At 34.3% G+C, this 26,469-nt stretch overlaps 1 protein-coding gene and 1 long non-coding RNA gene across 6 annotated transcripts in view; one reads left to right on the top strand and one right to left on the bottom strand.

Annotated features, from left to right (window-relative positions):
- Positions 1-26,264, top strand: part of LOC121738641 (glycogen-binding subunit 76A) — a 53,450-nt gene extending 27,186 nt beyond the window's left edge. Inside the window, exons 1-2 of one of the 5 annotated variants that reach the window (XM_042130838.1) lie at positions 2,122-2,379; positions 24,372-26,264. In XM_042130838.1, coding sequence (XP_041986772.1) covers positions 2,314-2,379; positions 24,372-26,021 — 1,716 coding nt within the window. In that variant the 5' untranslated portion in view covers positions 2,122-2,313 and the 3' untranslated portion in view covers positions 26,022-26,264. Of the gene's footprint in view, positions 1-2,121; positions 2,380-23,301; positions 23,408-23,466; positions 23,616-24,371 lie in introns of those variants that run through there. The other 4 variants (XM_042130839.1, XM_042130841.1, XM_042130840.1 and 1 more) reach the window with 4 other exon arrangements.
- On the bottom strand, positions 6,655-17,340 carry LOC121738642. Its single transcript, XR_006037314.1, has 3 exons — positions 17,330-17,340; positions 9,182-9,187; positions 6,655-6,757 (listed from the first exon to the last, which is right to left on the bottom strand). It is a non-coding gene; the product is annotated as an uncharacterized LOC121738642 (long non-coding RNA).
- Positions 26,265-26,469: the final 205 nt, after the last annotated feature.

Genomic DNA, 26,469 nt, shown 5'->3' with positions numbered 1-26,469 from the left:
TGTTTTGTCAATACATCCGTAAATTCTTTATTTAAATGAATTGTGACTTCTTGAATTCTGAGAATCTCTTAGTATATTGTATTATTTTTTGATTTAGTAAAAATGATCAAGTCTAAATGTACCTGAAAAAACTAATAACCAATAATTTTAACACACAGTAATACAATAATATTATGAACGCGTTAAATTAAAACTATCGAGGTGTTGTGTATTGGTAGTTAGTACATACTACGTGTGTGTTGGTACTACGCATTTTGCAGTGTCATAGTTTAAAATCGTCTTGATAATATTATAAAAACAATATATTTTGGGATAACTCGTGTTTATTTTTGTATCGTCAGACGGTGAGACCGTGATTATGGTGAAGCCCAAGCATGATCGTTTATCATTATTACTTAACGAACTAATTGTTATAATTTTTGGCCTTTACTTCGCTCGTAAAATAAACAATATTTATATATAATTTCACGCGTATTTATTTTAATATCTATACTAGGTCGGTAGGTGGCCTACCTAGTAGGTAGGCACTGTTACGTTATGATTTGTTTATGCGGTATGTATTGGATATATAATATGTACAAAGTTGGATTTTGCTGTTAATCAATTTATACAAATCAGTGATTAATTACTACTTGCACGTAGCTTGTAAACTAGTTGAAAGTTCCTTATGAGAAAGATAATAATAATTATGTAAAACCAACATCGTGATAGTCACGAAAAGTTAATAGTTATATTCTATTTTCTATGTGATAACATCTGACGTAGTGCATAGTGGTAGAATATTATGTTATTTATTCATCTATTCCGAAGTAAACTCACTTACACTTATTAGAAACTACAACAAGATGACAATTGTTGATAATTTTAGTATAAACCTAGAATAAACATTTTATTTGGATCAATCTCTTAAAATAATAATTTGTTAAAATTAAAATAAAACTTCTTTTGAGCCGGTCCAATCTTGATTGAGGTGACGACTTATGTGGCTCAGTGGTGAGCGCGTTGGTAGCTCAAGCCGGGGGTCGCGGGTTCAAATCCCGCCGGCGGAACAAAAAGTTTTCAATGTTCCCGGGTCTGGATGTGTATTAAATATGTGTATGATGTAATAAAAATCTTATATATATGTATGTATAAAAAGTATTAAATATATTTCCGTTGTCTGGTACCTTTAACACAAGTCCTTTAGGTACTTAGCATGGGGCCAGACTGACGTGGTGTGAAGCGTCCATAGATTAAAAAAAAAAAAAACTTATATAAATAATGTGACAATGTAATATAAGTAATTTATTTGTATAATGTATTTATATAAATTTTGTATTTATTGTTATTTGAATCTATTTTTTAATTTCACTAATATATTTCTTGTTCTTAAAACAATTTCAAAACTAATAAAAAATCTTCAAGAACCATATTTCTTAACAATCTAAACGATTTGTAAAAAGGAACATCATTTTGGTTGAGAGTAAAATACAGTTTTGTTTAGTTCATCCCCAGTAATTAGGGTCAAATAAAACATATTAGTTATTAGACGTACTTAATTAAGTAGTATTTACTTCGTCTATGTCCGGCTAGTTACAATTTGTTTACTAAGCTAATTATTACTCAAAATTAAAATCTTGGCTCCAAAAAATTATTGCCTTATTTCTATGGTATTAAAAATAACTTAACTATAAAGAGGGGTTTTCCTTGTATTCATCAATATTTTAAATAATGTGCAAACTGCGAATGAATTTTATCCCACTTGGTCTTTTCTTTGGTCAAAATATGCAGGGAATAATAATTATTATAATATCTACCGACAGAAGAGGTGTCAGAAACCAAGTCCCGATGAATCTCATAAAAGATTACAGCCTATCTATAGTACATGACCTGGTCCTTCATACGGTTTCGAAGGCGCCATATCACGCGAAAGCGAGTGCACATCACGCGGCCAACTCGTGCTTTTATTTATATCTGTCTTGTCTGCGAAGCAATATCAATAGGAGCAGTAGATAATTAGTAGAAAAAATGTAAAAGTTAATAAAATAATCAGTAAATGTCCACAAATGGAGTCAGTAGGTACTTGACGTAGGGTTTTGTCGAGAGGGGCTCCCGGCTTCGCTCATTCGACATACGCGCGAGCAACGGGTGGCCGCGCACCACGCTCCTAATTTTTTTTTATCTACCCGCTTTATTTGCCAAGGTTTTCACCGTAGGGTTAAGTTAAAAAATAGAACACGCCGAGAACGAGTGTCAATTATCCAGTGTTAATTAATTATGAATCAATAATTGAGTAAACATCTTTAGTGGGACAATTAGACTGTGCCGGACTATATGTGTATGAGTTTTCCCGAACGTAAAATGTCATTGGAACATCAGCTACCTGTGGTTATGAAAAAGGTAATTTCTTTTATATATTTTAAACTTTAAACACCTTTAAGTCGTTGTAACTTTTTGTTGGAAATAATCAAATTTTTTTAACGAATGCTATTCATAAATTGAGTTATAACTTATGTTAGATCAATTTATTATTTAATATCATAAAACTATATAATAAAAATAATAATAAAAAAAACAGTAACGGCTTTAAAATTTTTACATGAACATCCAATTTTATAAAATTACTACATACTTAATTCAAACTTTACTCCATGACCTGTGGTAATGCATTTGCGCGAATTATTTAATAATCTGCATTTTGTGGTGTGCATGCTCGAAATTATTTTAGATAAGTATCAGTTCAAAAATATTCAATTTATATGAAATTACAGTGCTTGTGACGTTAAAATATTGTCTTACACTTTTTTAATATCAATTACCTAATAAAATGTGTACCTAAGTATTCCTATTTAAACTTCACCTTGAAAAGTTTTGTATATTACCTTGAGGTAATTTTATTTCAAAGTTGTAGTCTTAAAAGTTTGTTATGAAAATATTTACTTATATAATCTATATTCAATATTTTAAGTTTAAGCATAGACTAGTATAATTTCTCTATGTACATACTAAGTTCAGAAATATTATCCAAAGCAGTGATGATGATTGTTCTGAACTCTGTGTCTTACAAAATTTCCACTTTATCACTATGAAAACTCGACACTCGTGCTAATAATAAACGTTTATTTATTTATGAAACATAGATAATTTATCTTGAAAACAAAGATAATTGCGAATAAAGCATGTTCAATTATAAGACTCATGGGTTTTCGAATACATACTACATACTACTATCTGATAGTTTAAAATTTAAAAAACATGCCATGGAGACATTGATCAAATTAGCGTCTGAAAATGAACTCTAACTTATTTACTTATTGAAAATTTTGTTTTATTTTACATGTAGTTTTTTTTTACAATGTACATTTTTATTCTGTGTTATACTTTTTTTTTTTTACTTTACATTGAAAATATGCTTTGTTTTAATTCTTTTTATTATCTTTAATTTAATGTGTTATTGCTTTTTGTAGTTTTGTATCTAGTCTTACTGTCACATATATTTATCCATATATACGCTGTGCTTTCCGCTTTTAATATGCGAACAATGGTGTGGGTTATGTGTTTACCATTTCTAAACCATAGGTAATTGTAATAACTAAGTTTTAACATGTAACTGTTTATTGTTCCTAATAAAGAAAAAAAAATAACCAAACTAAGTACTTGAAAAAACTCATAGGGTAGGGAGGATAAGGCCTAAGGGGTCAACCTTTTTCCGGTACAAAAAATGACAGTTTGCTGTCTTCGACATTAATAGAAAGTTGCTATTTTTACATGTTGGCTTATAAAGCTACAGTATGTCAAGAAAGTGAAGAAATTAAAAAGTGGCAACATCGTAGTGTCATCCCTTTCAAATCAATCTAATAAAAAAAAGGATGATACTACGATGTCCCTGCTTTTTAATTTCTTCATTTTCTTGACAGACTGTAAAAGAACAACTAAAACCACTTTTACTTAAATTCATTTATTTGTATATTTTTGTGCATGACAACAAATGCATTTTTTTAAATAAACATGCACATAAATATAATATGCTTCTTATCTATTCCGACAGTATCTGACACATTTCTGATACTGCAGTCTTGTTCACAGATAACATATCAGACTCTCATTCATTAATATGTGCACAGGATGTAAGGACCTCTGTAGCAATAAGTAATTATTAATAATACGTAACACATTTTAGTTAATTTTTTTTATTAAATATTTATTTAGGTTTATTGTAGGCACTGTCTCAAACAACATTTTTGGTGATAGGTACTATATTTTTTATACATTTAGTTATTTTATCATTTGGTTTGGGTTAATTATTCCAAGCAACACTGTGTTAGGGTTGGGTACGCTACACTCTCTGCTTTAAAATTTCCTTAGTTCTTTATTATTACTTCTTTATAATATGTAATATGCATATTCTGCTCAAAAGTAGATTATACGTGCCATATAGATTGCATATCAATACCTCACCGATAGTGTTTTTTTACGACCAGTGTTATCAGTAATTTCCCCCCCTTGGCCCCACCACACCCTTTATTTTGCATTCTTAGGTAAGTCACGTAAGTTAGCTCCTAAAGTAATTTAAATTGCATTTGAATATTTTTTTCTAATTATTATTTCTTTAAAACCTTATTTAAATTAATAAAAACTAATTTATTTCGTAAAAAATAGACTACTGCTTTAAAAATTCAATTTTTTTCCTAAGACTTTATCATAAATGATCAAGAGCTGTATGTACTTGGTGAAAACATTTGAAAATCTATATTCTTATATTTAAAAATGGATTTTCAAATGTGTTAGTCGCGCTAAAACTCGAAAACGGCTAAACGGATTGGGCTGATTTTAGTCTTAAAATATTCGTAGAAGTCCAGGGAAGGTTTTAAAGTAACACGAAGTTCACCGGGACAGCTAGTATTTTATAAAGTAAAGTAGTATTTTATAAAAGTAAAGAGCGAACTGCGAAGCCACCAGACGGCGCTTTCTATGACAATGGTCTGCCTAGGCTTCAAAAATGATGTCAGAAACCTTCATCATCGACTAACATCCTCCTTTAATTCGACATAACAATTAACATTGGTTGAATAGGCCCCTGCAGTTGTCCACTACATCAACGTCGAACAGGCGCTTTCCCGGGCGTCGTCTAGATGTATTTATACCCGACATTTGGCTATTTTTGCTCCCGCTGCATAACATTTGAAGATTGTCATTGACCTCACCTCTTCCAATATACTTGATATTCAGAGGTCAAACGGCTAGTAGTTTACTGTTATTTAGTTTAAAAATACATGGTAAATCATAGTACGCGACTATAGCCTTTGGTGCATTTTTTACACGTTTCGATACATAAAATATGGTAAAATTTAAGAGATTCTATGTTTAAAAGTGACGTAAATAATGTTATTTTTTTCTTATATTGGAGATTTTTATATATTTGTCGTGATATTATATTCTGAGTCTTGCAAATTCTGCATTACTAAAGTAATTTATCGTTATTTGAAAGTTTTAAAATAGGTACATGTTGAGTAAGAAACTATTGTAAATAACATTTTGTATGACTGTTTCTGTATTTGCATTATGACACATTGAGTTTAAGTTTGTATGTATGCGAATTAAATTACATACACTATAATATTACAATTCAGTATTTTACCTTTAAAATTAAACCACGACGCGACGACGTGATAATAATATTATATTATTATGTCTATAGACATTCAATAAAGAGTTTTTTTCTATAATTATAAATACAATCATTGAAATGTTTTTAAGAAACAGTCACGACTCAGACTGGAAAATTAAAAAAAAAGTAAAACTTAAAAAACGAAAATTTTAACCCGGCGGCGTCGTGGGGGTTGGGTCAATTTTGGGTCAAATGGAAAGTTTGAGAAAAGCAATGTTTCTTTTTATTTTGTTAGCTTTTAAATTATTTTGACCGTATCTACTATTTATTTGTGCACTTACAGTCGAGATAAAAATGATCTAATTTGTTATCTGCAGACGAGGACAGAGGCCAGACTCTTGCCTCGTGATCTGGAAAGGTAATAAGATTGATTACTATACTTACTAACTGATTTACTAGACTTAAATGTAATATATATGCTATTGTCACTTCCTATCACTTTCCTCCTAATTCCTCATAAATTTTCCCAGACTTGCACGAATATTTCAAGATTAAAATTAGCCAAATCGGTTCGAGAAGGACTCTCAAAACGAATTTTAAAATTAATTTTTATTTAGATAAGTAAACCATTTTACGGAGCAGACGGATCACCTGATCCGTTATAACCGACCTATTCTTGCCAAAGCACATTTGATTTACCCCGGGTGAGTACCATACTTAAATAAAAAAAAAAATAGGTTTATTTCAGGTGAGCCATTAAAATTCTTAATACAGATGGAAATAATTACTTAATTACTTAAAGAGTAGATCATATTATTATACTTGCCATCGATAATTTTTGTATGTACTGAGAGTATAGTGCCAAAATGTAGAGCTTTCAAATTTTTAGGGTTCCGTACCCAAAGGGTAAAAACGGGACCCTATTACTAAGACTTCAATGTCTGTCCGTCTGTATGTCTGTGTGTCTCCAGGCTGTTACTCAAGAACCGCTACAGCTAGACTTCTGAAATTTTCACAGATTGTGTATATCTATTGCCGCTATAACAACAAATACTAAAAACAAAATAAATTAAAGGGGAGCTCCCATACAACAAACGTCATTTTTTAGCAATTTTTTGCTCGTAATCAATAACGTCAACATATAGGCACTTGAATTATTCAGGAAATACTCTGTTTTATTCGCACTTTAATAATTTATAACAAAATTAGCATAAATGAAATAATTAAGGGGGCTCCCATACAAAAAAACACAATTTTCAGTCTTTTTTTGCTCTATTGTGGTACGGAACCCGTGCGCGAGTTCAACTCGCACTTGGCCGATTTTTCAATATGAGATCAAATTCTTTTAAAATCGTTTTAATTTTTCAACCTACATACTTGGCCTGGATGCAAAATTATTTTAACACACAGCACGAAAGTATTCGGACTTTCAGAAGTGCCCCACAAGAAATACAAGTCGTTTCCTTTTCAGTTAAATATTAGATTTCTAGCTTACTTACTAACCAGCTAAGTGCATAACACACTATAATAGCTAGTGAAATAAATAGTGGTTACTGGTTTGTAATTTGAAGATAAGGTTTGTCATTTACGCGTAAAAATCAATTACCATAATAATAAGATAATAATATTAAAAAGCCTCTAAGGTAATACTTACCTTAGGGCAAGGGCCCGAGCGTCACGAGTTTCCCCATACAAAAGTGAAAAAAAATTTTGGTCTTTCAGCGCTGCTACTTTCACAGTGAACTCTCTACAGGGAACTCGTACACACCCTAAATTATTATCACTTGTTTTTGTTGCACCCTGTATAAACAATATTATATTATCATCAAATGAATTATAAGTCATAATTATATTATTATTAGGTGCTTTCAAAGGACATAAAGTTATCTAGAAATAAATAAAAATATAAACTATTATTTAGCCGCTATCAGAGAACTCACGCGCGGTTCTATTTTATGTTTCTGATACGGTTGCTATGACGACGACACTTTCTACAAAATTAATAAATGTGGATTTTTCGCACACTTTCCTCCAAATATATTAAGTATACTATAATTGAATGCTGTTAAGCATTGGTGTGTCATCCCACTTCGGACTAGTTTTGAGTAATCGATCGGCTCCAACGATTTTCATGAAATTTAGTATATAGGGGGTTTCGGGGGCGATAAATCGATCTAGCTAGGAATCATTCCTAGAAAATGTAATTTTCATTGGATACCGAGCAAAGCTCGGTCAAACAGCTAGATATGATTATGAAAAAACATTTTAATTTTACATTCAGTTCTAAGTGAAAACGTATAAAAATGGTTAATGCAATATTGCTATAGGGCTTATTACATAGCATTAATGTCCTTTGTGCTATTTCACATAAATGCAAAATTCTGATTTGTTCTTTCAATACAAATTTAAGTGCTTTAATTTTAACAAAATGTTATAAAATTACCTTGTCACGCCCAAACCGCTGAACCGATTCTTCTGAAATTTGGTATGGAGATACTTTGAGTCCCGGGAAAGAACATAGGGTCCTTTTTATTAAAAAAAAATGTACGGTTCCCAGGCATTAAATAAAAATGATTTCAGCTTATACCGCTATCGGCTACGTGGATTTCGATGATATTTGGTATACACATACGTTATGTCTCGGGAAAGGACATAGGATACTTTACATCCGGGAAAAAGGTACGGTACCCGTATGATAAACAAAAATGATTTACGCCTAAACCACTGAACCGATTTTGATGAAAATTGGTGTGCACATACTTTAACTCTCGTGAAAGGACATAAGATAATTAGTGTCTTGAAAAATGTACGGTTACTGCGTTATAAAATTTCCTATTTTGCGCCTAAGCCGCTGAACAGATTTTGATGAAACTTGGTATGGAGATACTTTGAGTCCCGGAAAAGGCCATAGAATCCTTTTTGTCTCGGAAAAATGTACGGTTCCCAGGCGTTAAATAAAATGATTTCTGCTTATACCGCTACATGGATTTTGATGATATCTATTTGGTATTGCAGATACGTTATGTATCGGAAAAGGACAAAGAGTTCCCGCTTCTTCTTCCCTTCCCGCGCTTCCCGCAGAGTGCTCTTATGTATCGCGCACACATTCATTGAAACCAGAGTGCTCTTGTGTATTGCGCATACACTTGGGCACTATAAAAATTACTCCTGCGTAACTGGCCTGGTTTCATTGAAACCAGAGTGCTCTTGTGATTGCGCACACACTTGGGCACTATAAAATTACTCCTGCGTAACTGGCCTGGTTTCATTGAACCCAGAGTGCTCTTGTGTATTGCGCACACACTTGGGCACTATGATATTACTCCTGCGTAACTGGCCTGGTTTTATTGAAACCGGCCACCGCCCCGAAATCGGTGTGGGAGTTTTTTTTATTTATTATAATTATTACCAGCATTGGACATTGGGCATAATTATTGAAATACTCGTTAGTCTAATTAAATAATTAATCTAATTGCAAACTAAAATAATAAGAATACATATTTTTATGCATATTATTATTAATCAAATTACGGGTAATTTCAGATGCACAATTACTTCATCAATCTGATTAATTTGTAATCTGATTAAAATTACTAATTACTTTTTGCCCAACTCTGCACGTGATAAACTAATTATTTCTACATTAACTTAATTTAATCAAAATCGGTTCAGCAGCTTAAACTCAAATTAATAAAGTTTATTACGTGAAAACCGAACATTTTCTATGATAAAAAATATTATCCTATGTCCTTCTCCAAAACCTTACTAACGTAATATCTACATGTACTCAATATCGATATCTTATGCCATTCATTGCTGTTGACTGCGCGGGTACCGTACATTTTCCGGGACAAAAAGTATCTAATGTCATTTTAATTGATTCAAAGTATCCGCATACAAAATTTTATCAAAATCGGTTCAGCGGTTTAAGCGCAAATCATTTTAGAAACATAGTACATAAATGCTGTATACAAAACCTCACTAAGACGAATAAGCATTAACCATTTTTGTACTCTAGAATATGCTACAGTGGGTTTTCAAAAAAATGGATTTCACTGTCGTAAACCTTATATTATAAATAACAAAACTGCATTATTAACTCAAAACCCGATTTTATGTGGGATGAAACACCAATGCTTAACAGCAGCCATATATTATCTATCTTAGGTATATAATATTTGCACCTTTCGCCCTGTACAAATAATGGTACAAATAATATTGCCGCACTAACATTTTTAAAGTCTTTTACATTAAGTACTTACATAATATACTAAGGGCCTGTTTCACCAGTTTCTGATAAAGCCTATTGGCTATTCACAACTTTTTTGACAGATTCTCCATACTTGATCTGTTATCAGGAAGTAGTGAAATAGGCCCTTAATATTACTTATAATTATTTAAAGTGTATGTAAAAGTTTAGCCACAAGATAGTCTTATCTTGTGGCTAAACTTTTACATACACTTTCGCGTTGTAAAAGTTTAGCCACAAGATAAGACTATCTTGTGCATACAATTCCAATTGATTTCGCGAGTGTCTACTCGCGAAATCAATTGGAACTTTAATTTAACTTTAAATTGAACTAAACGATGATATCGTTGAAACCTGAAGCAAATTCATCATAGTTGTAATCACATTTTGAAGGAGAAAGTACTCAAGTATTTAGAATATCACTTAGCCAGTGATGAATGTCTCGTGTCCAGGTAGATGATTGATCGCACACATACTCCTTGTAACCCAGATAAATTATAACATACTAAGGGCCTGTTTCACCACTTTCTGATAAAGTGCCGAATAGGCTATTGAAGTATTCACAGCTTTCTTGACAGATTCTCTATACTTCATCTGACAAGTTAAGTGGTGGATAGCCTAGTATTCGGAACTTATCAGTAAGTGGTGAAGCAGGCCCTTAATATTCTAAATGCGAAAGTTCGTTTATCGCGCGGAAACCGTCACTTTTTCCGGGATAAAAAGTATCTAAGTATGTCCTTTCCCAGGACTCAAAGTATTTCTATTTTAAATTTCAACAAAATCGGTTGAGCGGTTTCGGCGTGAAGGAAGAGGTAACAGACAGACAAACTTACGCATTAGAATTAGGTTATGTTAGCAAAAACTGTGTTCTCATAATTATTTCGTAGAAATATTTGGCTTTATTTATTCTTGAAGATGGAACGTTGCAAGTAACAAAATAGTGGGCTTGTACCACGGAGCTAAAACAATTTAGCTCCTTGGTTTGTACAGGATCATGATAATTATTATTTGATTATTATTTTATTGTGAAACAATTAATAGGCGAAAGTTTAAAGGGATTTAGGTGACCTAAACCAACATGGCAACGAGAAATTGTAATCTGGCAACATCATAAAGCTGTCGACTTAAACAAGCCAATTTATGTTGCAGTCAATTGCCATTGTTGGACACAGATTTGCATTCGACTAACGAAGATTTAGTGGGTATGGCAACTCCGAATTGATAGGGTCACCCACACAAAAATATTAAATATCCTCAGCCCGGCGGGGCTAAAGTGGACGCTTTGGAGAATTTCAGCCCCCGTTGCGGGGCTAAAATGGTCACATTTAGCAATTCCTCTCAATCAATTCAGCAAATGAATTGTCAAAACTGTCAAATTGACATGTATGTCAAATTAGTACAAATTACTAGACATGCGATTTTAAAATTCTCTCTCTCTCGAACTCCTGATTCTTTATAGATATAAGTTTGGGAGTTTCGACGTTGTTTTAAGAGCGGAAAGCATATGCTACTATGCAAATTACCTTCATCTTAATCATTATCACTACCATAAACCGTTATAGAACCATGTGTCGTCCCGTTTTGACCCTATTATTGGTACTTTTCATAGTCTTTTATGATATATCACATAAACCGCAGGTAACACTGCGGGGCACAGCTAGTTTTACTATATGTATAGTGTAACTAAAATATTTTTTATTTAATGTTGCTTAGCCCTTCAACTACCTACCTTATCTTTTTATCTCAATGTTTTATTTTTAAAAACAGAATAATTGTTATAATGTGCCCATTTATGATATTCACTTAATGGTAGTGATTTTAACTTTTAATAGTAATACAGGTTATAAATATTTTATATTAAATTGTATACGAGTATAATAAACGTGATTTGCATAATGTTTTTGGCCATGGTCTGAATTTTATACCGCTTTCTTAAATTTTAGTAACTTTTTAAATATAATTTATTAGGTATGTACGTATTATTGTGCAGTTAAAAATTGAATTTTAATGTTTCTTTTTTTAATTTGGCCGCATTCGGAATTCGGACGTCTTTTATCTAAAAGCTCGCTAAGTTATTCAGTCATTATAAATTATAATATAACTTAGCGGTCTTGTGTAAGTACATACTTAATAATAAAGTTTTATGCCTCATCCTACAATTCATTGGCCTTTACGTCTGTGTCAGACGAATTACGGCGTATGTTACAGCTCTTTTCATGGCTGTGCAAGCCGATACCACAATAGACATATTCAATTCAATTCAATTCAATTCAATTCAATTCAATTCATTTATTTCAGATTTTCATCCATAGTGTTAGTTACAACAATATGTCCTTATTCTAGTGTTAGTAAAATATAAAAGAAATTGGAATTACATTACATAATACTGTTAAAAATTAAATATATGGGAACCGGGCTATTGGAGCATGGAGCTGCACCCAATGCTTCAACAACATGGAATCCCACCTGCTACCCAACACATTCAGGAGTCTGTTTGGACTGTTTTGCACACGCGACCAGAGTGAGGCTCATCTCTTTCTAATAATTGTCTGAAAACAGTCTGTATGTGCCTCAGCGAACATAGATGAAGCGCTACAATAACGCGACAGACCAAACAGCATCCTGAATATGTTGTTGTACTGGACTTTGAGCGTACTATATGAGCGCTGCGTAAATCTGACCCATAGGCTACACGTGTAGAACGACTGACAATACGCTTTAAAGAGCGTTATTTTTGTGTCCCTGCTACATCGTGCCCTACGTGCGTGCCTATTCTGTCTACTCTGCCGATACGTGAGCGACATCTATAGACGACCACAGTAACGACTAACGACAGGAGAAATTCTTCTTCTTTTAAAAATGGCCGCCTCGGTGAGTTGCCAATGTCAGAGTGGCTTAAAGGACTGACAGGAGAAATTAGAGGTTGATGGCATAGAACACTGACTTTGACTTTTCTCTTTTTTTTTTAAATTTTGAAAATTTTTGAATTTTGAAAAAGGGAAAAGTCCTACAATACACAGTAATAAGGTTATAATAATCCGACCAAAATCCGCCATGTTCTATGTACGTCATAATCATAATAATGACAGAAAGTTGTCATAAGTCGAGCGAAAGTTTTTGGTTAATCTCCATCATTATAGACTATACTCAATTCGGGCTAACTTGTCCCTAGCGGTCATTGACTCCCTGTCAAAAACTTGTCATTTTCCATATAAACCGCAATTAACAATGAAGTGTCAGATATTGTTTATCGTGGTTTTACATATAATATGGAAAATGACAAGTGTTTGACAGGGAGTCAATGACCGCTAGCGACAAGTTAGCCCGAGTGTAGTTTAAGGAAAATACCTCTCCATCATAGACTAAGGAAAATATACCTCTCCATGCTGATGCTGCCTCTAGCGTGAAAACATTGTAGCAGATATCCTATTACTATTATGTTAATGTAAACAAATCCAGGATCTATTGGGATTTGGGACATGACGTCTTTCGGAAATCGGACGTTAAAGAGCAGTAAAAATAGAGATTGCGCGGATTTGCGTAAGAAGATTTTATGACGGTTTAGTGCATTCAACATTTTCATGTTGTTTATGTGTAACATGACACGAGAAAGAAATGGCACACATGTTTTAAAAGCTAAAACAATAAACAACATATTTATTATGTATCTCTCTTAGATATTAAAAAAATAATTTTAATAATTAAGTAAGTTAGTCTCACTAAAACTGGATTTTTTTCGATCTGGCTAATTTTAGTCTTGAAATGTTTGCGGAAGTGCTTGGAGGACTTAATATATTAGGAGGATAGTGATATGAATTATTATTAAGTTCACCAGGCCATTAAGGCCATCCCCTGAGCAAACGACCTTAACCGTACATTTGCCGCGTTGCCGAGATCGCACCAAACTCCAATTTTTTACTTATCTTAGTTCAAAATTGACCTAAAAAAATTTAACGGCAAATATAATGTAGTTAATGAAATTGTTGATCTATTGGCGTGTGTTTCAAATAATCGTAATTTGTAAATACTAGGAAGATACTGAATGTATGCTTGAATTTAAATAAATTGCTATTACTGATACCATGAGTAAACAAAAATAGGAAATTAATACCGGAGAAAGGATGTTCAAATGCTGAAGATTAAGTATTGCTGTATTTTTATTCTAATTTTGTAGCTTTCAAATTATGAGTTAATAAGACTCTAAAAACGGTAAATTATGGCATCTCCGTAGGGTTATTATAAATAATTAGTTATTCTAAGTAGTCCTGAGATTATAATTCGAAAGATAAAATTATGAACTTTTAAATATTTTCAATTTTGAATTCATTGATGATCCAGCTGTTACAAAAAAAAAATTGAACGTGTTCGAACTTATGTTTTATAGTTTTTAGTAGCTTATCAGGGATTTTGACTACTTTTCTTTTATCATTAATTACAAGTTACACCTGTCAACAACAATTTGATGGAATTTAAATACTTATTAATCCAATATAGATTAGGTATTTTCCGCGTGATCTTCGATGAGTGGCCTTAAATATGAAAAAAAAAATCGGCCAAGAGCTCAGTACCGTTAGGTTAGGACTTAGGGCGTAGTAGGGCAAAAATAATGATTTTTGTATTATTTATTTTATTTTAATGTTTAATTGTTAATTTATATTTAAAAATAATACACATATACTTAATTGAGTATTTTGTGAAAATTTCAAGTGCCTTCAATTTATATGTTGCTGATATGAAAAACGTCATAAAAATTACGTTTGTTGTATGGGTGGCCCCCTTAAATATGAACTTTATTTTGTTTTTAGTATTTATTGTTATAGCGGCACCAGAAATTACACACAATATTAAATATAAAAATTTCAGAAGTCTAGCTATAGCGGCTCTTGAGATGCAGCCTGGAGACAGACAGACAAACAGACAGACAGACAGACAGACAGACAGACAGACAGACAGACAGACAGACAGACGGACAGACAATTGAGGTCTCATATTCATAATCTTTATTTGCCAAAATATGGTTTACAGTACATTAAGATGATACATGTGTTAAAAAGTGTCTTACATATTTTTGTCGTTTTAATCGACATACAAATATTTAATGAACATATTTTGTCAAGTATCTAATTCATTGAATTTATATCATTCTTAGTTAAAATTAATTGTTAAACTGTCGATTCCATAAATCATTAATCAAAATAAGTATCTTAAAGCATTACCGTACTATTAGTTAAAATACATAAAATGTGTCAAAAAATTATTACATGATTATTAATTATTAATTTGCATCGAATTTTTATGTTTAAAGTCAAAATATTTCGAATTGTTAAATATGTCAAAATTATATAATACATAATATCTTAAAAATAACAATTATAAATAAAAAATAAAAAGTCATTAAGTACCTTAAAAATTAAACAACTAAATTAGAACAAGAATTAAAATTAGAATTAAACTCAATACCTACTTAAATAATAATATTATGTCAATCAAATTAAACTATCAGTCAAATTTACAATTAAGTAAAATTAAGTACTTATATAAAATGAGTAAAATATTTTAGTTGTCAAAATTATTAAATTCTGAAGTTCATTTAATAAGCAATTCTAAAAAAAGCAACGATACAATTATAACATACATAGGTAATCAAAACATTTTTTCATTTTGTCTGTCTTCAAAGTATTATTTATTTGAATAAAAACATTTATCTAAAAGCCAGGAAAACAAATTATTTTTAAATTTATTGTATGTTGTTATGTTTTTTATATTATTTGGTAGCTTAATATATATATTTATAGACTCTATAGTCTAAATATCTCTAAATTATTATATCTCAGTAATAGGGTCCCGTTTTTACCCTTTGGGTACGAAACCCTAAAAATGGCCGCATTTCCTTCGCAATATTTTTCAAATCCTCTGAGTTTGTGTGCGGAGTATAGGTAGAGATTGTATCAATAATTTAAGTAAGTACCTAGATTATCAATTAAAGTGCAAATACCTTTACAGCAATATCAGTGACCAGTAGAAAGCTTTCTCAACCAGTTTCACTGTTGCTACGGCCTACGAGACATTTACGCCTACACGGAATCAAATAGGACACCGATCTATTTTTCTCAGCTGATAATATAGTGACAAGTACTAGTTTGGAGTAAGGCATAAGTATATTAAGAATTAAAATAATTATTACTTAATAATTTATAAATTTACTGATGAAGAAACCTATGCAGTTAATCAAATAAACATAAATTTAATTCATTAAGTATCATAATATATTTAATTCCGTCATCCGACGCAAGGACCATCTTACTTGTCAGACAATCAGGTGATCGGCCTGCATTGTCCTAACCAAACTTGGAAATAACAATCATGTTTCCAACGCGGGAATCGGAGGTCGTGGCTTCGAAACAAGAGCCGGCAGGCGCCGCGCGCTCTAAACCACTGGACCACGGAGGCGACATACTACTTAATACTATAAACTTTCGAAAGTGTGATTTGGCTAATTTTAGGCTTGAAATGTGGAAGTCCAGGGTTTATGGAGGAAAGTGACACGAAGTTTACCTTCATCTAGTTTTATGATAAATGTGTTAAGTACATATTATTTAGCCAGTGGTCGAAAAAACGTGAAATGCTACGTTAGTGGCGCCCGCCCGGTGCGGCAAGATGAGCTTGTTGAAAGATTTTAAATGATTGTTCTACTCTAGATACTAAGTGTACAATTAGCTAAACACCTCAGCCCTAGTAGACAAGTGGCAAGCGATTATCGTAAACGCTAACAAAATGTATGCGATTTGACATAAGTCATCGCTTCGCTAGCGAATACTAATGTCATACATAATCCACGACGATAAATATTGACGACCTCTGTGGCTCAGTGGTGAGCGCGTTGGTAGCTCAAGCCGGGGGTCGCGGGTTCGAATCCCGCCGACGGAACAAAAAGTTTTCAATGTTCCCGGGTCTGGATGTGTATTAAATATGTGTATGATATGATAAAAATCTTAAATATATGTATAGTATAAAAGTATTAAATATATTTCCGTTGTCTAGTACCTCTAACACAAGTCCTTTAGGTACTTAGCACGGGGCCAGACTGACGTGGTGTGAAGCGTCCCGAGATATAATAATATAATAATAATCCCACAAAACATTTTGTGGCGTTGGCGTTGGCGTTTACGATAAGAATTTCACTTGCCACTTGTCTAGGGACTAGGCCCTTCTTAATTGAATCATATTATATTGTATATGAGTGACGTTTTTAGTGATTGTAGTTAAAATAGCGTATACGTGTTTACTGCGCGAGTCATCTCACACAAATAGTTCGCCACGTGCTTGGCAGACACACTGCTTTCAACTTTCTTCTGTTTTGGACACTTGATGCGTAATGTAAACAGACAATAATTGTTTGATGTACAGTGTACACAGTCCATTCATAGTCATTTTACCTCTCGTAGAAGCTTTTTCGACGACATTAAGGACAATCTCTCTAAAACTACTTGTACTATTATCTATTCTGTGCTAAAACTCTTAGAGCCCCCCAAAACTACTATAAGAAGTATAAGAACTATAAGAGCTATACTATTGAAACTTGGTAAGTAGATGTAGATAGTCTGTGAACCGCATTAAGATTTTGATACAAAAATGGAAAAATTACTAAAAATTTTAGGGGTCCCCACTGTCCCAACTGAAACAAAAAAAGTATTTTTTCATCTAAGCTATGCATGTGGGACATCTATGGATAGGTCTTAAAAAATCATATTGAGGTTTCTAATATCATTTTTTCTAACCTGAATAGTTTGTGAGAGAGACTCTTCTATAGTGGTAAAATGTGTGCCCCCCCCTCTAATTTCTAAAGTAGGGGCATGATAAGTCTAAAAAAATATATGATGTACATTACTATAAAAACTACCAACGAAAATTGGTTTGAACGAGATCTAGAAAGTAGTTTTTTTTATACGCCATAAATGGTAAACCTTCAATTAACTTCCATTAGATCAACTGAAATATAAAAATAAATCAAAAACCTTTAAATTTCATAAAAATAAACCTTATTGCTGCTGCGGAACCCTTCATGGGCGAGTCCAACTCGCACTTGGCCGATTTTATTAGAAGGGAAGTAATACGAAGTTCACCGGGGCCATCTAGTAAGAAGTAAATATATTTAAAGCAATAAAAATAATTTCAATAAAATATAAGTACTGAACATTTATTTTTATCATAATTATATTATTATTTATTATGCGCGTGTCGCGTGAGGCCAATTTCGCCAACCGTACAGTCAGGCCACTTTCTTATCGCGGCGCGGGTTCGATGTCCGCTTTATCATGTCTTCATTGATTCAATTACTGTAAATTCTAATATAGGTACCTACACATAATCTGATAACATAAGTATTAATCTATTTGTCAATAAGTGAAAACCACTTGCATAAAATACCTATGTTCATATTATGAATTTTTGATACGCACCAAAATCCTTATTTAGAAACCGATAAATTTAGGTCACTTGGTCCGGGGTTACCAAACAAAATATATTAATATCTCACAGAAGACTATAAAAGCGGTAAAAAGTGAAAACAATGGCAGTGCAATATGGCGAGGCAATGAAAGCACAGGAAATCTATATATCTATATATTATAATTATATAAAACTCAAAGGTGACTGACTGACATGGCGATCTATCTCAATACATTCTGGAAAATCTCTTATATGTTAGAAAGAACATAAATATTTTCAAAAAGAAAAGCGATAATCATAATGTAAATACTAGAAATAAGAATAAGTTAGCAATACCAATGTTCAGACTAGCCAAAGTAAGCAAATCCTTTAAAGGCCAATGTATACGCCTATACAATAAAATCCCAGAAAATGTTCAAAATCTTCCATTAGACAAATTTAAAAAAGCAGTTAAAGAGCGTTTGTGTGCTAAAGCGTATTGTAAAGTCAATGATTTCATCGAGGACAGCACACCTTGGGAATAGGGTGGCTCCATGCAGGTTACTTTTCTTTTATTTTTGTTACATAGCTGTAAACCATAACATTGTAATTTTCCATTTTTTTAGTAAAACATGGCCCCGTGCGAGTTTCTTACGCCGGTTCTTCTCCGCGGGGTAGTTCCCGAACCGGTGGTAGGCAACGTAGTTTCTTCGTTCGACTTTCAAAAAGTGTATCATGATACCCATTTTGAATAAAAAGATATTTTATTTTATTTATCAACGCACAGCCCAAACCACTGGACCGATCGGGCTGAAATTTGGCATGCAGGTAGATGATCATCGCTTCGCTAGCGAATACTAATGTCAAATCCATACATTTTGTAGCGTTAGCGTTTTCCCACTTGTTTACGGGGGAAGGTAATTTTAACTTTTAATAAACCAACTTTTATAACTATAAAATATCTATAATAAATCAACTAGGTCCATAAGCTTCTAGAACAGTCAGGGTAACAGTAACTCTTGTCCTTTGATGATGACAATAAATTGTTTTGTTTTCGATAAGAGAATCACGCGAGTATTGTTTATATTTTCTTCACTTTCTTATTTATTAAATTCACCTTCACTTTGTTTACATTTGTACAGTGCTGTCAGTTGTCACAGAGTACTTTATTATGAGTGCTGTTGTAGAAATTAGGCCACACAGGATTACTCAGAGTAAATGTACAGTCTGTCAAAAAAGTCATAAAATTAAAAAGTGGCAACATCGTAGTGTCAACCCTTTCTTCTTCTTCTTCTTCTTTTATTTACGGCAAACCATCGCTTTTTGCGACATTCTACCCTTTCAAATCAATCTAAGAAAAAGGGATGACAGTACGATGTTGCCACTTTTTAATTTCATGACTTTTTTGACAGACTGTATATTTTGATAAAATTGTTTTCTATTACGAAGTAGACCGTAGACGACCCGATGAACTTCTTATCACCTTCCTCCTAATATAATCTTCCCTGAACTGTTACGAATATGTCATGACTTAAATTTTGTCAAGGTTCAGCAATTCTATATTATTATTTATTTAGCGGGACTAACAAAATTTAAAATTATTTTTATTTGTAAGTACAGATAGATTAGAAATTTATAGAAACCGTTGCAGCAAGTTTTTCGATCTTTACTCATTTACACACAAAGTTCTATTCAAAGATACGTCGACTTTCTTTCGTAATTAGTTCTTAAGCCCTTATAGGGACACGTTGACGTATCTACGGAAATACCTCTTCAGTCCTTAGTAGATACTGGTATAGGCATAGTTGTGTAAGTGATACATTTTATAGGAATACTATAATTTAAGTTTAAGTGTCTATTTTTAGGCATACATTCTTATTTTATTCAGCCGTAGGTATGTCCAAGGCATAATATTATTATAGTTAAATTAGCCAGCGAATTCGACGCCTATAAGCTGTTCTTGAGTTTCATAGAAACCAATACATTTCTGTCTTTGATAAATGTTTTATAGCAACAAAACATTTTTACTTGTACCTACCACAGAATAGATAATAGTGCAAGTACTTGTACTTAGATCAAATACAGTAGGTACTTAGATCTATTCTACCTACTGTATTTGATCCCATGAGTCATAGATTATTTTATTGTATTCTTAACACCTTTTTGATGTTCATTGGTTTAGACGTTACAACAATTGAATCGGCGTTTCAATACGCCGAATAAATTACATTGCCTACATACAGAAGTATCCCCGTCGCATATTCAGTTACACGCAAACCGCAAGAAATGATCTATTGACATCAATACCACACAATATGAAACAAATGACTTTCAAATACATACCTCATAATATGTCGCAGTAGATATTGCTATTATAGTAGTACTATCAGAGAAGTTAATTCCTAGGCAGATGGCGGACCGTACTAGTTACTAGGTAATATTATGGTCGGCGACCATTGGTCGCATCAAGTCAAACCCATCAGAATTCAGACCGATCTTTCAATTCAATGTTAGCTTTAGCTACATTGAATTGACATAAGCCGACCAACTGACATAGGTCCGTCGTCAACTGTAATAGCGCTGAGTAGGCCGCCAATTTGGTAAGACTTGATTTTGAAATGTTTGTTAGCACCATAATAATTATTATGTTTCTATTTAATTGAAATATTTCAGATAAATCGAAATCACAATGTCATCCAGATAAATTGTGGTTTTTAGTATAAAATTCGAGGAATGCCCTCGATTACATATTATGGATCCCGTCATCAGGTTAGCACTTTTATGAAAATGGTACCAAATTCGGATTATACCCTATACAATAGCGAAAAAATCTTGAAAATCGGTCCACAAACGGCGAAGTGATCGTTGAACATACAAAACATATATACAGACGAACATATAACCTCCTCCTTTTTGGAAGTCAAAGAAAGATTTGGAAAGATTATCAACTAATTGCATCCACTTATTCAAGTAGTTAAAAGTCTAACGACCGAATTATTGAGTAAAGATTTTTCCAAGATTCCATGCATCTACTGTCAAACTCTTAGTTAAATTAAAGTTCATTATTAATTTGTCATCATCAATTGAATATTAACATAATATTATTTTCAGCCTCTTCAGCACTATGTCGCTTTCATTGCCGATATTTTTTTATCCCATCCATTTTCATTGTGTTTTGAAATTTTCTTGACTCATGAGTCTCATGACTCATGTAGTAACTGCAAAACAGTACTACAAAATTGACCTGCAGGTCAATCAATGGTAATATTTTCATGACTTTTGGACGAATGAAGTCAACTGTTTATAAATCTTGGCCGCTCTGTGGAAATTAATATGGCGCTAATGCTGACGTAGGACTGGCGCGGGCGGTGGTGCAATACGTTATTTTAAAACGTGTTTCATTAAATAATTACTCTGTCCCACACATTTTCAGTTTCCATCGTAGGATGGAAGTAATTTGATAGCAAAGTATGAATTTTACAATTCATACTTTGCTATCAATCACACTTGTCTAAGAATTTGCGACAGAGTTGAGACTTAAGAGCCAACAAGTCCTAAGTCCTAACTGAACTGGCAAAACATACGTTTAGATTTGAGGCTTTTAATCTTACTTGCCAACAAACTTCTGGTATTTCCAATCTTACTACTAAATCCTAAAAAAATACTACTAATAATACTAAAAAATCTAACGTCTAATAATTAAAGACTTAGCCCCAATTTCACCAACGTCTGTTAGTGTTAACAGCTTGTTAAAATGTCATGTCTTCTCTTTCATTCATAAGAAAAACGAAAGAGGTAACGTGATACTAATTCGAGCGTTAACTTTAACAGTCGTTGGTGAAATTGGGGCTTAATATTTAAGAACTTGTAGCGAGTGTATTCCAAATTTAATTTTAAGCTGCGGTTTCCCTTGGTAAACCAATCAATCCGCTGTGGTTTCACCCAAAAATCAAAAGTCTATTCGGACTGTTCGTGTTGTATGTAATAAAATAAAATGTATCCTATATTAGTTATTCGCAGACGGTGGTCGGTGACCTATGATTGTATAATGTTTCCACTGAACTATATTTATCATGAGAGCTGCGTACTTCAAATCGTTCAATTAGATCCCCAGCTATTACTAACACGATCCCATTTTCTCAGAATCGATACCTTCATACCTATCATTTAGATAATGGTCCTGGAAAATAGGGTGGTTAAGTAGGCGATTATTTTTAAACGATTCGCAATTAGGATAGGTGAGACCAGTTGGGAAATATCTAGTTGTGGTAAATAACCTATCAATATTTATTATTTCTGTATAAAGCACATGATTCATAGTGTTAAATTATGACGTACACATTCATTCGCACTCAACAATCCTATTGAAACTATTTTTCCAAGTATTTCTCGTATATTCTTTCTATTATAACGCGAAGAACGTAACACCTAAATTGTCTTAAATGTTGACAACAATATCAATTTAACGTCCCTCATCAGGGTCATTTATTAATTGAGACCAAACAAACATAATATATTTGACATCTTTGTCGAGTCTTGACTCTTGTCGGGAAGTCATTTTACTGAAAAATCGTTTCTACCTTGATCCTATTATTCCTATTGAACCTTGATTGACAAGATGCCAAGTTTCAGTGCAACGTCCTCTACTAAATTGCTAGGTTTAACCTCGTTCAGTTTCATCCATACGAAATATTGTTAGTCTAGTTTCCAACGCTATTTCTTCGCAAAACACTATTTCTTAGAAATCTGACTCTAGTTCTTTGAACAAAAGATTTTGTTCTGTTCTCATTTTTTAAGATAAGATTCTTGTTATGCTATTTTTGTAAATTATTCAGTTTTAAATGCTGTTAGTATTTTTAGACTTAGCTAATCTTTTTTGGATTTTAAATCTCTTCATTCTTAATCTGAATTTTGTACTAAATCTTAAAGATTCCTATTCCACTTTTCTTTTCTCGGTAATTTGTAAATTTACGTAGGCTTAGCAGCTGTTTATATGATTTATTTTTGTAACTCCGTTTGGTATGTTATGTTTGGCACGATCTCCTGTCCACGTGACACGGGGCATGCGTCACATTCACAGAGGGCCAAGCCTCATCAGTTTCGGTGCATTTCTTATTGGGGAGCGCGAATATCTGTCGTCCTAGGTGAATTAACCAATATATCTTGTGTTTTGATTGTTGTAAAAATGATACGTGCTATATTTAGAAAGGTTTTTGATATTAATTACGTTTCAGTCTATAGTGTGTTTGTGACCAATCACCAAAATCTGTGTTGTTTTGTGTTTATCATATTGTGATTCTACTCCTGCAAGGATTATAAGGTCCACATCTTTGTTGTGTTCACGTATCGTGGGTATATTATGATCCCCTACATCCAGTTCATACCGACATCTAAGGCGTACGTGACTAGATGCGTGTTTGCTTTATGTAATTATTCTATTTTAGAATACATACTTCGCTTATTTCTTTGTCGTACCTGCATATTATATAGGTACCTACATGTTATTGTCTTAGATAAAACTGTTATTTGTTAGATCCCTTTAAGTAAAATATGATTAAGTTAAAGTGTAAAGCGACTGTTTTAAGTCAATCAATAAGCGTTTAACGTTTTCTATCTGCTAATTCTAAATGTAATTAACTAAATTGCCTACATTGTGAAGGTCATTAATGTGTTCATGTTTTACGAGGCCCTTATCACAAAACAACAACACTAATACAGATAAGCCTTATCGAAATACTTAGCTCGTGGAGATTATACAACGATATGTCTCATATTTTTATCGCCTCTCAAAATATTTTCACGTATCTCGAGTTGTCATGTACTTAATCATAGTTTTCTTATCATTGTTCGGTCGTTCACTTTTGACATTCAACTTTATATTATTTTATTGTATATCGAGTTATATTTGCACTCGTATGTTAAACATGGTTAAACAGATGTAATTATCTATTTGTTTTTATCTTAATTAGAGGTTATGATCGTGAGTTCTCTCGTGTCAAATATTATTCATACTTTTAACAGATAAACCCCAAATCAAATATTTTTTACGCCTACCAGATACTGAGAGACGAGAGAACGAAAATTTATTTCGTTTTCAATTGATTTCAGACGCAGATGAACGGTGATCGCGGTGGATCGCAGTGCGGCCTCACCTCGCTCCTCCCCATGTCCTGCCGAGGCCGCGCCGCAGCCTTCGCCAGGGACCTGCACTCCAGACTGCGCAACTTGGGCACCGCACACGACGGGGAGTGCGAGAGCACCTGGCTCACCAGAGAGAACAACCACCGACCCGCACCCTCGAACGTGAAAGAACACGAAACCTTCTACGACTTTGAAGTAGAATGCGGCAGCCCGTCTAGTCCCGTCGAAGAAATCGAAATCACATTTCCCGAAAAATCCACGGAAGACACAGATCTACCATTCTATGATGTGGACTCTGATTTAGAAGTAAAAGAAACGCCTAAGCTGCTCCTGAAGGAGCCGGACAGAGGAAAAAATGGCTTCACTTTTTCTACGGCATTTTACACACCAGAATCTCCCGTCAAACAACAACCGACGAAAGAAAACGGCCTCTCAGATAAACCCCTGTACGCGCCGATAACGTTCGAAGGTTGTGCTAGACAAAGTAGTTGTGATGAAGTTGATTTTCCTCGCTCGCCTATATTATTTAACCAGGACCGACTGATTCTTCCGACTAATTATAGCATCGTTTTAGATAGCGACTCAGAATTCGATTCGGCTAAAAGTAATCCGTCTGAGAGCATAGAAGATGTATCTATTTGCGAAAGTAAGGAGGATATCGATTTGCCCGTAGCAGTTGAAAATTTAACAGTGAACGGATGCGAGAGCACAAACGGCGAAACATACCCCACAGACTGTGTCATCGAGAATCGGGAAGATAAAAATAAGGTAGAAGATATTACACAAAACGATACAAAAATAGTAACCAGTGATCTCTCAGAGAAAAAAGAACCATCACCCGCCCCCGAAATAGATGCCACCCTTTTGAGCACAGAAACGAATAAAGACGATAAAGAGGATGAAGCGGAGGGCGAGGACGACCGACCGCAGAGAGTACGGCGGTGCTCGTCACTCAAAACGGGCAAAACGCCCCCGGGTACTCCGGGCCGCAAAAAAATTGTCCGATTCGCTGACGTGCTCGGTCTCGATTTAGCCGATGTGAAAACGTTTATGGACGAAATACCCGTTATTCCAAAATCCGCCTACGACGATCTCGCCGGCTGCGACGTGCAGAACTCGCCGCCGGCCCGACCGACCCCGCGATACGGTGCTCTCACCCTCGTCCCCCTGTTCCAACTGCCCCGCGACGTCACCGAAAAGCTGGAGAGGTACAACGTCTGCCTGGAGAGCTCGCGAGTCTGCGACGGCGTGCACGTCACGATCTGCGGGTCCGTCCGAGTGCGAAACTTGGACTTTCACAAGACGGTGCACGTTCGGTACACGATGAACCGCTGGAGAACGTTCACGGACCTGCAGGCCACCTACGTCCAGGGCTCCTGCGACGGCTACTCGGACCGCTTCCAGTTCGTCCTGTACGCGCCCTGTATATCGTCGGGCCAGCGGCTGGAGATCGCGGTCAGGTTCCAGTGCAAGGGCCAGCAGTTCTGGGACAACAACTGCGGCGCCAACTACTGCTTCGACTGCCTGGCGCTCGGTTCGGCGCCGACGACCGGCTCGCTGACGTCGGCGCCGGCCGCGCTGCATCCCACGGTCGACTGGCACCCATCTTTTTACTGATACTCCGATCAGAGAAGGAAGCGAGAGATCGAGTGACATAAGACTGCCGTCGGAAGCGATGCGTGGGAGTATCGGAGGAGGCTTCGCGGACGAGAAGAGTCTGCGCCGGCCGAGGAGGCGGCGACATTCCTGCAGCTACGACCGCGTTCAGTTCCTAGGCGATACGTCCAAAAGATGAGGCTTGTATTGTAAGCGTTTTTGTGATATAATTTAGAGTAGAGATAGAGTAAACGAAAAAAACGAGACGTTTCTCGTCTGGAGTGCCATTTGCAATAATTCTAATCGTATTATACCTAGGTAAGTAGCGTAGCGTCAGGAAGCGAAGAAAGTGGCGATGATGATGACCACGAGAGCGTGGCGCGTCTACTGATCTACTGAGTTCCTCTGTACATAGCTCGAGAGATGTAAAACTGATATTAATATTTTAATATGTTTTTTACCGATGTCT

This window comes from Aricia agestis, chromosome Z, assembly GCF_905147365.1.
Source record: "Aricia agestis chromosome Z, ilAriAges1.1, whole genome shotgun sequence".
In the NCBI taxonomy this organism is placed as follows: Eukaryota; Metazoa; Arthropoda; class Insecta; order Lepidoptera; family Lycaenidae; genus Aricia; species Aricia agestis.
This window is presented reverse-complemented; position numbering and strand designations above follow the sequence as displayed.